The 14,957-nt window shown below is 37.5% G+C and overlaps 1 protein-coding gene across 2 annotated transcripts in view; it reads left to right on the top strand.

The window, feature by feature from the left end:
* Nucleotides 1-14,957, top strand: part of ATG5 (autophagy related 5) — a 156,337-nt gene that overhangs the window by 22,633 nt on the left and 118,747 nt on the right. For both annotated transcript variants that reach the window (XM_058019474.1, XM_058019473.1), the window contains exon 6: nt 8,931-9,025. In XM_058019474.1, the coding sequence (XP_057875457.1) occupies nt 8,931-9,025 (95 nt within the window). The remainder of the gene's footprint in view (nt 1-8,930; nt 9,026-14,957) is intronic.

Raw genomic sequence — 14,957 nt, forward strand, 5'->3', positions numbered from 1 at the left:
TGTTTGGGATTTTTTTTAATCCAAATATGGGATTAATCTTTTTGTATTTTGAAATTTTAATTTCTGTTTTATTTTAATACAGTGTAATTTGCATTAAAGGGATGTTTTGGGGTTTTTTTCCATAGCAGCAGGTTTTATTTGGGGTTTAGTTAGTTGTGGTGGTTTTTCTGGTAATGGATTAAGACCTAGACCTCACTGTTAGTTCTGCAGTGTATATGGGATTGTTACCCTTTCTGCACAAATGACTAAGCCAATGCTCCTCTCACATGGGTGAAGTTTTGTGAGTCTAAACTGCCATCCCCCTGAAACTGCTTCTGGCTTTGTTTGTCCCCTGTGCTGGCCTGGTGTGTGCTTGAGTAGCTGCCCTTTGCTGTGGCACAAAGGTGGGGAATTGTTGGCAGCCTGCATTGCCCCCTTGCCTTTCTCTTCTCTGCTCTCAAGCAGGAGGGCAGAGCAGGTCTGTCTGTCTGTCTGTCTGGCCAGTGAGAACCAGTGGGTCTCAAAGGAGGGCAAGAACTACATGAAGGCAGAGAAGGAAGGAACACAAAAGGTAACACAGCATTCACAATCCTACTGAAGTCTCTGCCACGAGAGCAGGTTGCATAGAGATGAGGTAGAGATTGTGTTTCTAGCATTTTCACCCTCTTGTGTTAGATGGCCATGTGTCCAGTGAAAACCATTACACTCTGAAGGAGCAAACTTCAAGGTCTCTTTTTGCTGCCTTCTACTTTTCTTCCTCCCCTCCCTCTCAAAATAAGTCATTTCCTGAAAAATCTGTATGGGCTAACTAAAATTTAGAGTAAAGTGTCTCTAAAAAATAGACTTCACTTTTAAATTTAACTTCCTTTAGTTGTTGAAGATTTCTTGTTTTGCAATTTGAAATGCTTCTAAGTTACTTTCTCCTAGTAAATGCCTGAATTTATTAATATGCATTAACATAAAAGTTCCTTGACTTGTAAGAAAAGCTTGTTTTTAGGAAAAACATAGTACAGGGAAAGCCAAGTGGGTTAGAAAGTTACATGGTGTTATGCTGGTCAGTTTTCATATTTATAGAGAAAGCATAATTAGAAATGAAGAAATCAAAATTCCAAGGCTATCCTAGACATGGAGCAGAGAGCTGGTGGAAGGATAAAATTGCTGAGAGTCCTTTTCCCTTTGACTTTCTCAGGAAAGTCTGTAACAAGCCCTGCTTCTAATTCCTATACAACCTGTGGGGTATATGTTTCAGAAATGGCTTTGCCTTTCTCCTGATCCTGTCTCACAGCAGAAGTGAGTGCATGGGTGATTGGCCAGCACGGAACCCACCACACTCATCAGCACATTGTTCGGGAAAACCTCAACATTGGGGAAATCTTAAATTGGTGAACCAAAACCACTACACCTTGTCTGTCATCAGAGCTTTCCTTTTAGTTTAAGTGACAGGGCTTCTGAGATCACCTGGTTTTTGTATAGAGAAAGCTTTGTAGGATCTATGCATTTTGTTATTTGAATAAAAGAACGGAAGTAGTCCATCTTGATGACTTTCTTTGCCTAAACCTTTTCCAGGTAAACTGGTGACCTAGAAATGAAGGGAGGTGGTGGTAAGGAAACTGTAAATACTTAAAGTGAAACTTCTGGTTTGTGAGTATGTTTAGTAAGTGAAAAGAATGTTGGTAAGGTATGGGCTCCCTTGTGTATACTATAAGAAAACAGGGGGAAAATGCCTTTTTGTGCCTTTTTGATCTGATAGATAGCCTAAAGAATGACATGCTGCTTTCTTGTACAGTCTTCAAAATGTCCTCTTATGTTGAATGTTGTTACTTTGCTGTCTGTCACATCAAGAATATTTTCACATATTTCTGTGGCTTCTGCTACATTAAGTCAAAACTGTTCTAAGGTCTTGTCTCTGTCTATCTGATAGTGACTCATATATGAAGGTAGTCTGAAAAGCTCAGTAAACTTGTGTTCCCTTTTTATGGGTGGATTTGTATTATATACCATGGGTTTTCAAATGCCCAGGTAAACTAGATATTTAATAGCAAGAATAGTTTAACTGTGGCAATGTGTAAAATGGAAGAGAAAAATAAATATCTTAATAATGTCATACCAGTATTTCAACTGTGATCTCAAAAAAGGTCTCACTAACTGTAGTAGTCATTGAAAGTCAGATGTGTACCAAAATCTTCCTGAAGTCCTTGATAGTTGTAATTATTGGTGTTTTTATAAAACAAGAATATGAATTATTAATTTAGGTGAACTAAGTAATTTAGAAACAAGTCTTTATATAGCTGGGAAATTTTAATAATCAGCTGTTCTGACTAGCACAGAAATTAGTTTTAAAGTGTTCAAAATATCTATTTCATCAACAAAAACTCCTTCATGCTTGAAGCATACCACTCAAGAACTTAAGTTTTTATAAAATTGGTTAGAAATACCAGTGAGCAGAATTATGTATGCATGACTCTGTATGCATGCAGAGTCTTTGTCTTCCTGGGCACAATGTGGAAGTAGTATTTATAGTAAATTTTGAGAAGCCTTTTTTTTTGGCTACAGCAGTTAAAAGCAATGCTTGTTAAAACATGAGTCAGTAGAAAATATGCTTGCTTTAACATTAAAGGGATACATATAAGGTATCTTTGACTTTCAGCTGCAGGTCTCTGTACCCTACAGTTTGATTGTATGGATGTGACAGATTAACCCTTAGTGAGTTTGTCTGTGAGTGAAGGGAAAAATTGGTGGGAGCAGTTGGTGGATTGAAGGGCAGATCTGCCATTCAGAGGGGTCATGATGGGCTGGACCCTCCCAGAGCTGACACAGAGACTGGAAAAAGCCCATGGCAGTCTAAGAGCTGACTGGGAAGCAGCTTTCTGGAAGTGGATAATGGTGAACAAGAATCTGAGCGAAAGCCTCTTGCGTAGTGTTGCCAAAATAAAGATTAACCTGGGAGCTACTCAAGCTGTTGTGCCCCCTGCTTGGCTCAGCTCTTGTAAAGCTGTACTGGGAGTGCTGTGTCCTCTTGGATCCCAAGACAAAAGATATGTGGGCAAACAGAAAAGAATCCAGCAGAGTGCTGGGGCTGTAGCACATGCTGTGTTAGAGAGTGGGGCAGCTGCCTTGTTTAGCCTGAAGATGAGGAGGAAGCTGAAGGTGGATTTTATACCAGCTTTACCTGAAAGGAAGGCCCCTAGAGCCGATGCAGTCAGACTCCTCTCACTCTTGAGTCCACTGTCAGTGGAGCTGGCAATTACCAAACAAGAAACAGTTACTGGTTAGAGCAGCAGGAAGTTGATGGTACCTAGGGAAGGGAGGGTGGGGTGGGATAGGGAGTGAAAGTGGTTGAGTGGAAACCCACAGAGACTGTCAAACTTCACTGGGCAAGGTCTTGAGCAAACTCATTGAACTTTGTGTACTTTTGGGATAGGGTGAGGAGCTGCTATTCCAAAGCTTGACCTCTAAAGGCACTTCCAAACTAAAGTTTTTCTGTCATTCTTGTACATGAGTCTGTAGTCTCTTAGTGCTGTCCCCAAGTATTCCATGGTTCATATGGTTGTTAGACAGTGGTGAACCACTGAGAATGGACAAGTTTTGTGTTTTTTAAACTTTAGTACTGAAGACAGTTGCCTGCAGGCTGCAAGTTGGTATTGCTCGCACAGAGCTACAGATATGATTTAATTTCAAGCTTTCTGTTTAATTTATTCCAATAAATGTCTTTAAGAAGAAACCATGAATAGTCCAGACAAATTTGTGCATATGTGCTACCCAGGGGCTACACCAGTTTGTTCACTTCTTTGACTTGCTTAAAAGATGCTGAAATACAAGATGCTGAAATACAAGAGCCATGAATTAGTATTTCCTTTCTGAATTTCAAGTATTTCAACTCATTTTTGTATTAGTTCTTTCTGTTTTCTAAACCCTCTCAACAGCCTTCTTGAAGTATGTCCAGTCCTAGAATCTGATAATCTCTGATAGTTACCTCGTTATCAATTACAGAAACAAAATAGTTCCTTACAATTATGATCTTTTTGTTGATAAGGTTAAAGATTAGGGTGGAGTTTTGTAGTTCTTTTGCCTACTACACTGCAGTGGGAACTTCATTTTAACTGTCTGTATGCTTTTTCCAGGGCTTTTCACTGCAAGGTATTTGCAGGTGTATTTTTCCATTCTGTGGTAATTTCCCAGGTTGTTTGTGTGCAGATTTAAAGCTATGCTGTAGTGAAATGCACGTGTTGATGGGGGGCACTTGAGCAGTGCCCTTTACCCTCCCAGTGATCCATCCTGTTGTAGCCTCATGTGGGTGAAAGGGACGTGTCTAACTTCAAGATCCACGTGAAATTTCAAGTTGTTTGAAGCATGACAGCACTTGAGTTTCAGGAAATGACTGTAAGAGGCTAGTATGTGTGAAACTAATTTTTCTGGTTGCCTGAGGACCATTTCAGGCTGAGACTCAGGGGCAAAAGGGAGCCCAACCTTTTGGCCCTTAGCTGGGACTAATCCTTAGTTAACACTGCTCAACAGTAAGAGGTTCAGCAATTGCTGTCTATTAAGAACAAAGTATAATGGCATTACCAAGAACTTTTTAACATAACAAGGTATAAATTTGGATTCATTTCAATGACTGCTAAAGGATCTCTATCGGTTTTTCTGTGTCTGGATTGAAGGCACTTGAGATGGTATTTCATGTTCAAACTCAGGTGTTTATTATTTCTTATCAGTAAAACAGTCTCACTACTGTGAGTTCAGCAGCTTTTCATTAGAAGGCCCAAAATGGCCAACAATCTCTTGTTACAAGGTCTTTTTAAGACTAAACTATCCAATTAAGAACTGACACCTAGATTATTTTCCCTTTTAACCCAATAACTGATCCCAAAGAGCCCACAATGGGACTTTTCTGCCTAATTACAAAATGCCACCGAAACCCATGAGGAAGAAGGAAGAAGCATGAAGAAGAAATCCAGGATAACACCCTGTGCCTTCCGTCTTACTTCAATCCACAACATACTAAAAATCCCAAATTTCCTAAATTTCTCACCAAGCAATATACCTACACTACTCTCTATAATCTATTTCACACTTTTGTGGATTCTGGTCTATCTTGAAGTCTAGGAAACTTCCTCCATGAATGAGGGTGAAAGTCAGTGCTCCTCTGGGGATCAGGGCACCCCAGAGCAGACAGAGAAATATTCCCAGTGCCTGGTTTCCACAGATTTCCGGTCTGGTTTAATGGAGAAAACAACAATTCCCAGTGTTTCCCTGTGTCAGTAATTTTTCCAGCAGTTTTAATGGGTACTTTAAGGACATGAATAATTTTACTGATCAGTTTCTGAACCCTACATGCATAATGTAGGCATACTGTATTTGTAAATTTATGTTTGAGTTTGCTTTGTTGCTTAATGAATTTTTGAGATTATTGTCATGGGTGACATTCATTCTTTGTAGTTTTGCCAACTCATAGATTCTGTGCATCTCTGTAGTACTGAAGGCTGATGTCTGTTTTTTGGGCATTCAGTGACTGCATTTCTAAGCAATAGATATGAATATTAGCAGCTTGGCTGATACATTTCTCAATTATTTGGTCATGAACTTTCTGATCTTTGACATAAAATACATAGAGAAGCTTTTATATTTCATTTTATGCAAATTTATGTAGAATCATCCTCTCTTGTTTAAGAAATATGATTAGTGGAGTCATATCAAACTTCTGTACTGTCACTACTCTCACTTCTATTCAAATCTTATTGTCATTACTTTAAATATTGTTATTCAGATAGGGACATCTGCCTTTTGCAAGTACTCTTTTTGCTAATACAGAAACTCTCCAACAATTCAAGCAAACTGTGAAAAACAAAAGGGATCAGATTTGACTGTTAGGGTGGTTTAGGTGTCATGCAGACTGCATAAGCTTTTTATGAGGGAGGGAGACAAGGGTGTAAAGTGCTTCTTCTGATAGGTAGAGAACTCTTCCTTGTTTACTGGCTTGATGAAAACTTAGTTTTGTTTTGATTGTTAAATTTCCAGCCAGTACCTTCTGTCTTTATCCTGTCTAGCCAATAAACTAATTAGCTCTTCCAGCTCAGTGTAACACTAATAGCTTCCTTGAGACTTTGCAAAAATAGGGGGTATTGATACATAAAAATGAGAGAAGGAAGAATCCTTTCACTTAGGTTTTTAAGGAGATTGGGGTGGAAATTCGTCAGTGGTTTTGTTTGTCTATTTAAGCTTTTAGTCTTAAGGACTCTGTGAAAAGCAGTCCCTTTTGGATTTTGTACTTTTGGAGCTTTAGGATTCTGGCACTCAGCCAATGCTCTGCTAGTAAAGGCTCTTACCAGGTCATATATATCAGTATGCAAACTGGATAACTTTTTTTTCTCCTGCTTGCTTTAAAAATTTGTCTTAGTTTTCTTACACCCAACTCTGTTTCCTGTGGTGAAAATACTTTATCACTGGAAAGATGTTTGGAAGGCAGCAATATAGGGTTGTGAGGAGGAATCTGTTCAGAGGTCTTCAGACAGTGCTGTACGCAGTGGAGATCTTAGGATACCTGATCCATTATGTCTAGCTAAAATTCCTGGGATATCAGGTGGATTGACAGAACATGCTTGATTACAAAATGCAACAATTTCATAATTCAACTGTTGCAGATTTATTGCTGTTATATTTGGGAACCACAGAAACTATTAGGACTTTGAACAATAGATTGTCTTAGGCACTGCCTGAGTGTTCAGAGAATAATCTGAGGGGTATAAATTTTTAATTTTAGCTGACTAAAATAAGATTACCTGGTTTCTGGCGTGTTTTGTGGGAGGAAATGGGAATGAAGAACAGAAGTGAGTTAACTGTACATTATCACTGTTTAACTTCTTTTTGTCATCCAGAGCCTTCCTTGTGTGCCATATTTGTATGCCACAAGGGTTAATATGCCTAATTTTCTGACATAAGTTTTTTAGTTGTTCATAATTTCTTTTTCTCCTGATCCGTAAGATGTGATGCTCATTTCTGGTGAATTTTGAGAACAGTAAACTGTTCATCCAACGTTCCTAATTACAGTAATATGAGCATTAAACAAGTAAATCAAATTAATGTTTGTTTTATTTCTGTTCAAGTAGGATGTCTCCAAATATTCCTTATTTAAGATTCCTTATTTAAGTCTGCTGAAGCTCACTAGCTTAAGTAGGCCTGAATTGTTTTGTTTGGTGTATCACCATAACAGATTTCTCAAGTGAGTTAGAAGTGGTAATTGGAGTATAAATCTATCAGTGCCTGCTGTGGAATGCCTGTTCACACATCTGTAGTGAAAGCTACAAGTCATTCTGAGTGCTGCCTGCAAGCAAAAAGGAAACCTGCTGAATCTTCACCTTGCTAAATCTTCACCTTCCCTCTGAAAGGGTTCCTGAGGAGCAGGCAGTCATCTTTGTGTTGGACATTTCAGACTAAACCACTGACTCTGCAGGCTGGGGTTCCCAAATGTGGGATAGTTTGCTTGCAGTCTGCTCCAGGGCTGTCCCTGTCCCTCCCCGCCCAGTGGGTGATGGATGGGGTGACACCCTGCATCAGGCAGCTCCCCATGCCGGGCAGGTGCCTGCCTGGTGCTGCTGCTGGGGCTCAGGTAAGTGCCTGTCAAGAGGCACTTGCTGCTAATCAGGAAACAAGGGTGTGGAAGTGCTTTCTCAGATAAGTATCAGGAAATGCTGCTACAGCACACCTGGCAGGAGTTTGTTCCCAGTTTCTTGGAAATTCCTGCCTTGTGTTGCATTCAGTCGGGAAAGGCAATGTATTATAAACCCTGCAGTATATACTAACCTGTGCCTTTTAGTGCACTGACAGGCATCTGTGCTCTGTGTTGGAGTGAAGCAAATCTCAAACTCATTTTCTGCAATTGCTTTAAGTGTAATCAGCACCTTTTTCCTGTGAATACATTTCTGAATTTTACCTTGTTTCACTGGGGATGAATTTTGTAATGGGTATATTCTGTATATTCTGAAACTTGACTGAACATTGTACCCAGGAGAGAAAATTGGAGACTGTTTGTTCCTTCTGCAGAAACATCTTCTGTATTTGGTGTCTTGGGAGAGTTAGGGCCTATAAGGAATTTGATCCCTTGCTCTTCCCTGCCTTCTTCAGTAAGGCTAGCACCGGCTTTATTCATCTTAGCTCTTTGTATTTCTTTCTGTCACTTCTGGTGCTAGTTATTTGCTTCATTTGAATAATTGATTTGCATGTATAAAAGCCTTTATTACTCTTAAATACATTTTAAAGTACATTAAGAGTACATTTTAAATGTGCTCTTAGTACATTTTAAATGTAATAAACTATTCAGTTCTCGTAGTGTATGGACAGCATGAAATGGTGTGCAGGCTATTTACCCTACTTAGTTGGATAATAACAAAAATATGTTACAAACATAAACTTTTATTTTCAGGTTGTGTCATGAATCTGGCAGTATATTTTCTGATCATATCATGCATTGTTGCAGATTATTTTAAGATCTACATATCCAAATGTAAACCACTCAAGAAGTATTTCTCTTGCTTTAGTTTCTTTATGCTTTACACCTGTTGCTCAGTTAAAGCTAAGAACAATTAGATGTTTTTGGCAGACTGTGAGACAGTATGGACCAGTAACATCAGGAAGTGGAGAAACAGGCACTGTTAATTGAGGTAATGAAATCCATAATTTACAGCCCAGTATTTCCTCAACAGTGGGAGATAAGATATGAGTTAAAGTTGCTTTCTCTTTCCATTCAATAAATCACCACATCACTGTTTTCATAGGAGAATGCAGATGACCTACTTTTGGCTTCAGGCTAAATAGGGAATAGAAATGTGGGGAAAATTAATTCATACAGGTTAAACTTCTGTAAGAAAAGCTTGCATGATATTCCAGTTGTCTCATTTACCTCTTTAGGCTGAAAAAAATGTTACTGATATTGACAAAGTCTAATTTTACCTTCACAGATAAATTTGAGCAGTTTTGGGCAATAAATCGAAAACTGATGGAGTATCCTCCAGAAGATAATGGATTTCGATACATCCCATTTAGAATTTATCAGGTAGGAGACAATAAAATAAAATCAAACTCTTCCACTGAGGTGTCACATGTTGTAATCTGTTTTCAGACTTTGTTTCCTTTTCTAGCATTATGGCAAAACTTTGCATGCTCATTTTTGCTGGACCCTTGAGTAATATGGATTAGCAGACAAAACAGAGACTGTACTTATTCTAATAGGTAATTAACATTTATTATGTTGCAAGTGTGTAATACTTGACAATGTGCTACAGCTGGTGTAGATAATGTTTGTCTGCTCTATTTTAAAAAACAGTTCAACAACCTAATTCTGTTTTTAAAATAGCTACTAACTATGAAGAATGCTTTAGATGCAAAATGCCCTGTGAAAGTTCTAAGCCAAACACTTTAGAAGCAACACTTTTCCCTCAACCACTGTAGGGGCTTTTTTTCTTGTAGGCTTTTTAAGGTGGAAATAATGGTGTAGGTCTTGCATCTAGTTCTTACTTTTGTCTTCTAGTTGTATACTTACATTCCAAAACTAGTTTTGAATGTGGATTTTTTTTCCTGTTTTAATATACCAGCACTTTATTTTTCTCAGCATTTTGTTTGGAGACATGCTCCTTGGAATCTTTACAATTTTTTCTTATCCTAAGGACACCTCCTTAGCTTTTATAGCATTAAGGTCACAATGAAGTTTGAAATTATGTATGGTTAAAAGCTCATACCAGAATTCTTGTAGCCCCTCTGTAAATTCTTGTAGCCCCTCTGCAGTTGTGCTCTGTGGGAATGTTTCAATCTATTTATATATAAGTTTTGTACCAGTAGCTATGAAAAGAAAGTCCTTTATTCATAGTACTGAATATTCTGATATTACTCTGTAGCAGGTTATAATGACCATAGAAGCCTATACAGTCTTGCAGTGGGCCTGGAGTAGCTTTTAATGTTAGATATAAGATATAATGTTAGATATAAGATATAAGATTTACTGTCATAATGAAACCTCAGATTGAGAACGGAAGTCAGTTATTTTGACAGAGATCGCAACAGATGGCAAGGTTTGTATAAGAATCAAAAGGTATGTATCAGGAAGAGTGGTACTCACAGCATTTGTTTGGTTGGTGACTAAGTTATTTGCTTGTTTTCTGATAGGTGTGAGGTTTTTAAAAAGTCTTTTCATAGAAATCACGTAAATAGGTTTGCAAAAAAGAGGTTTTGCTCTCTGAATAGGTTGCAGATCTTTAGGGCATGAGGGAAGATTTCTATGATACCACATGATTTCCAACTAATAAAGCTTTTTAAAAATAATTAAATCAATAACATCTATCACTTGAAACAGTTGTACTTATCTTGATTGCCATTACCTTTTCAATTGGAAACCCTTACTTGCTATGGTTTAAACCCAAAATATGTAACTAAGAATCAAAGACCAAACACAAATAAAGATGATGCTGAGACAACCTTTGAGAAGGTTGGTATATATTATTTTCAGTAATGCTGCTCTTAGCATTTCTAAATATTTCAAGTCTTTTTAAAAATGTGGGTGCAGATGTCTCTAGCTTTTTTATTTGATTTGTTAGTGTGTATACTGATTACTGCTCTGTGTTTAAAGGAATTTTCAGAAAGACTTAGAAAGGGTGAGATTATAATTTAATTCCAAACAAAGAGTTAAGTGACAAACTTGCATATGGAAAAATAACTGATTCTAAAGTGTTCTTCTGATGTATTTAACCCCTATCCAGAATGCATTTGATTTCCATTAGTGCTGGTAGGAGACCTCTTGGCATTCTAATTGGTTGCTTGTTTAGCTCTACATAAACACCTGATTTAACCTGAGTTTATGTTGCAGTGGATATTTATTCCCTGTGTGTCTTCACACAGTGTTCCTGTAGGTACTTAGGGATACACAAGTGGATGGCAGGAAATAGTGAGGCATTGCCTTCAATGGGAAGAGTTCCCCCTTGTATTCTCCATACTTTCTATTATGCCAAATTATTAGAAGGAAATTCTGTGAAGGGAACTTTCTTCTTTTTGGCAGTAGGAGGTGGATGAATTTGTTTTCCTACAAAAAATTGTACTAGATTATGATACCAAGTAAGAAAAACCAGTCTTAGCTGCAATTAAATGTGAATTGGCGAAGTTGCTGCAGAAAAAATGCATTCAATAAAGTGATTTGATAGCTCTTTTTCACTGAAGAATTCATTATTTTAAAAACTCAACAAATCTTTCAGTTGTAAAGTTTGTCTACTAAAATACATTTCTAAAGAATAATATGAATCATACCTCGTGTGGTGACCAAATCTGATGAGGTGTGTGGGAGAAAGAAATGGCAAAAATATGAACATCATACTTGGGTAAGTCAGAACTAAACTAACCACAGGTAATTTTAAAAACCCTTGTCCAGCACCTCTTCTTTTAAGTATAGCAGCTAAGATTGGACCAGAATCCTGGAATCTACAGTAGATAATGTAAAAAAAGGTTGAGAATCACTAGGGATTAACTCGTTTGCAATTTTAATAGTTAGCTAAGGTATCTTGGTGATTTTATTGCCAGCTGCTGTCGTATTCTGTTAGCTGTGCTGTATGGAACTTGAACCAGATAAACCTTTGACATAGGTGGAAACTTTTTCTACCAGAGACAGTTTAAAAATAGTATTATATTTTTGTGATACTTTTAATTCAATGTGTCAAAAAAGAAGTTCCCCACTTCATCTCTTCAGAGGCGTAAGCTGCTTTGTCTTCAACTGACAGGTGCACAGAAACTTTTTTGCCTTTTATCTGATAGTACTGTAGAATTGAGTGCTTTTTGCACTTGTTCTTTAATGGCAAGAAAGAAAATAATAGTAATGTTTTGAGTATATTTTGAATCCCAGGTGTCAAGCTTTCTGTATCCAGTACTAGAGCTGGTTTGGCTTGTGGAATTTCCCCCTGTGTTTATAAGACCAGCTGATGTTTCACAGTCTAATTGAACAAACTGGCTGATAGATAGCAGGAAGTTTTCATCAGTCTTTGGCTCCGGGCTCTGTGACAGGGCATATTAGTCAGGAGAGGAATCTCTACATGCTGATAGAGACTGCTCTGATGAGCTGCTGCCTGCTGTGGGAGCGTTCTGAGTCTCAGCTGTTGTGTACTTCATTTGTACTCATTCCCCATTTTTGTTTCTTGTTCTCTTCCCATGTCATGCTCACCCACCTCGTCATGCTCACCTCATCGCCTCATCATGCTTTATTTCTCTGGACTCTGTCCTCTGAGTGTATGGGATTTACAGCTGTATAGTGTATTTCATTCTTGAGATTAAAATTACAAAATTATTGGAAGGAAAGTAGATAAGAACTCTTCATGCCAAGTTTTCCTGAGTTTTTTTAGAGTCTCAATTGCTTGAGGCAGGTTGGCTGTTTTGTGTTTGCTGTTCCAAGAAGGGATGTTTTGTGATTGTGTTTCCTTTATTTGGTACTGAACAAGCATTTCCTTTGCTTCCATTTTCTAAGGGTTTTGATTAACTTATTAGTTTTATTGTTTACAATTACATAGTAGGCCTTAACTTTGAACAGGTTTTCCTATCATAAGTCCCTTAAAATGTTGAGATTAAGTTGTACAGTCACAAATTGTGAGGATGTTTCTCTTCCTTTGTAACATGAGGGAAATTCTCCATATTAATAATATATAAGTTAAATTCAACACTTTGCTCTTTACTCAAGGCTGCATTATTGAGATGTCTGAGTCGATATAAATGTTTACCATGACCTGTCCTCTATAAGTGGGAGTGGGAAGTAAAATATTTTAAGACATTGTTAATACCTGTCTCAATAAGTGAATCAGAAGCTCAAGCATGGCCATTTCCAAGCAATTGAAGACTGTTTCATCCATATTTCCACATTAATTGGCAGAGCTGAGATAAGCAATTGCAAAACCCATTGCAAGTATGCAAATCAACAGCACAATTTGGCCCACATTATGACAGCTATTTAAAAAAAAAGATCAAAAGAGGCTTTTTGGAAAGATACTGGGTCTACCTGTAGAGTAATAATAAATCTACCTTTTCAAGTAATAATAAATCTACCTTTTTATTCTAGTAGATTATTAAATTTTTTGTTGTTTTTGAAAAGTCTCCATTGCATTTCAAGTCTGAATTTCTCTGACTTCAATTTCTAGATTCTGTTTTGCCTTACCCCCCTTTAAAGTCATGTGACTTTCTGATCTTCCATATTCACTTATGGATTGGTATCAGGAGCTTTCTTTGCTAAGCTGAATCAATTCAGCTTTTTAAGCCTCTTGTCATGAGACTTTCTTATCAGTACTGAAGTTTGTTTTTAGTCATCTTTTCAAATGCTGGCTGATAGCTTGATAATCCTCAAGATTAGTATTGAGGTTAGGGAGATATAAAGGGCAAATGTGAAGTTAATTTTTATAGGATATTAAACCACAAATGATTCAAGCATTGGTAGAATACAGATGAAGTTAGCTGCTACTTGAAACTTCAGATCTAAAAAATGTTATGGAAGAAGTTGCAATGCAATACCTCGTCAAGGAAGGGAACTAGAAAATATGCTGTTGACCTGAAGAGGGCAACACAACACAGCAAGTTTCAGCATTTTGTTGGCTAGTGTAGAATGGTCTTGAACAGATCTGTGTACAATATCTTCGTTTTTTCTTATTTATTGAAAATGACGCTTTCATAAAGGACTTGCTGAAAATAGACAATTTGTTTCTTAAAAACTTCCTTTTACAAGGAAGAAGTTTGAGTGAATAAGAAGATCATGTGAGAGGGTGATTTGTGTAACAGCTGGGCTCAGCTGAATTTCTGCGCTGAAGAGAAACAAATGGACTCTGAGTTTTTCTAATAACTGATGGTTTGGCACTAAAGAAACAGTAGCACACTTTCACCAGTTTTAAATTGCTTCAAAATCAAAGCTTCATAAATAAGAAATTTTAAAAGCTGTGTTAGGTAAATATTTTTCCTTGTGCCTCATGACTTGGGGAGGTGGGGGGAAGAGAAAGAAACATTTCTATTGAGTATTGCACAGGGGCAGTGTGATCCTTAAATACTAATTTTCTGAACTGGGATGTTTTGTTCTGTGCTGAAAGTAATAGCAATTTGACTAGTTCTCACCTTGAGTTGAAGGTCACTGTCACCACAGTCCCACCAGAGGTTCCGTAATTGCATAAGCTTTTCTTATGCATCACAGTGCACACTGAAATGAGCTGGCTCAAACCAGTGCTGCTAAAGATGACTTTTTTAACATATTCTGTATTAAGGAGTGCTCATGCAGCTCTCTTGAAAGACTAAAGGAGCCCCTGTGCAAGTTCAGCCTTGTGCCTTTAAGAATCTTGGTACAGCATGGGAGCTGTCAATCAGAGTTTCAAAGAAAAGTTCTGAGATGATAAACTGTATTTGTTGTCAAAACGTGACTAAAGTTTCCTTAAATATGCCCAGGTTGTCTGTAAAACTGTCAATCTGCCTAGTTCAAAGCTGTTGTAAAAGTTGCACAGTGCTCAGGGAAGGAGATGCAGAGGAGATGGAGCTATAAAACCTCGATTTGCGTTGATTCTCAGCTGTGGTTGAGCTGTTACCAAGCTGGATGGTTTTAAACTAGTTCAGGCCTGTCACTAGGAGCTACAGTAATTCTTCTGGGTTGAGCGTAGATGTAGCTTGCATACAGTGAATAAAGTAGTTTTGCTTGTATGAGAAACAGTTTGTTGAGGTTCTGAGTTAATGATACCTAGTTTTAAAAAAATTAGGGATATACTGGATTCTGCATATTGGGGGTAAAATGGGTAGTATTTTTTTTAATCCTTTTTTTTATCTTTCAATATTTAAGTTACTTGTAAATCCCAGAAGAATCTAATTATGAAAAACCAGTAGAATCTTACTAGTTACTAAATGAAGTCAAAGTGCATCTTGAATTACAGTGGAATAATGAACAGTTTGTGTGGGGGAAAAAAAGTCCATTGGCAATTTGAAAGTACCTTAATCTTAAT

Source organism: Melospiza georgiana, chromosome 3 (assembly GCF_028018845.1).
Source record: "Melospiza georgiana isolate bMelGeo1 chromosome 3, bMelGeo1.pri, whole genome shotgun sequence".
Classification (NCBI taxonomy): Eukaryota; Metazoa; Chordata; class Aves; order Passeriformes; family Passerellidae; genus Melospiza; species Melospiza georgiana.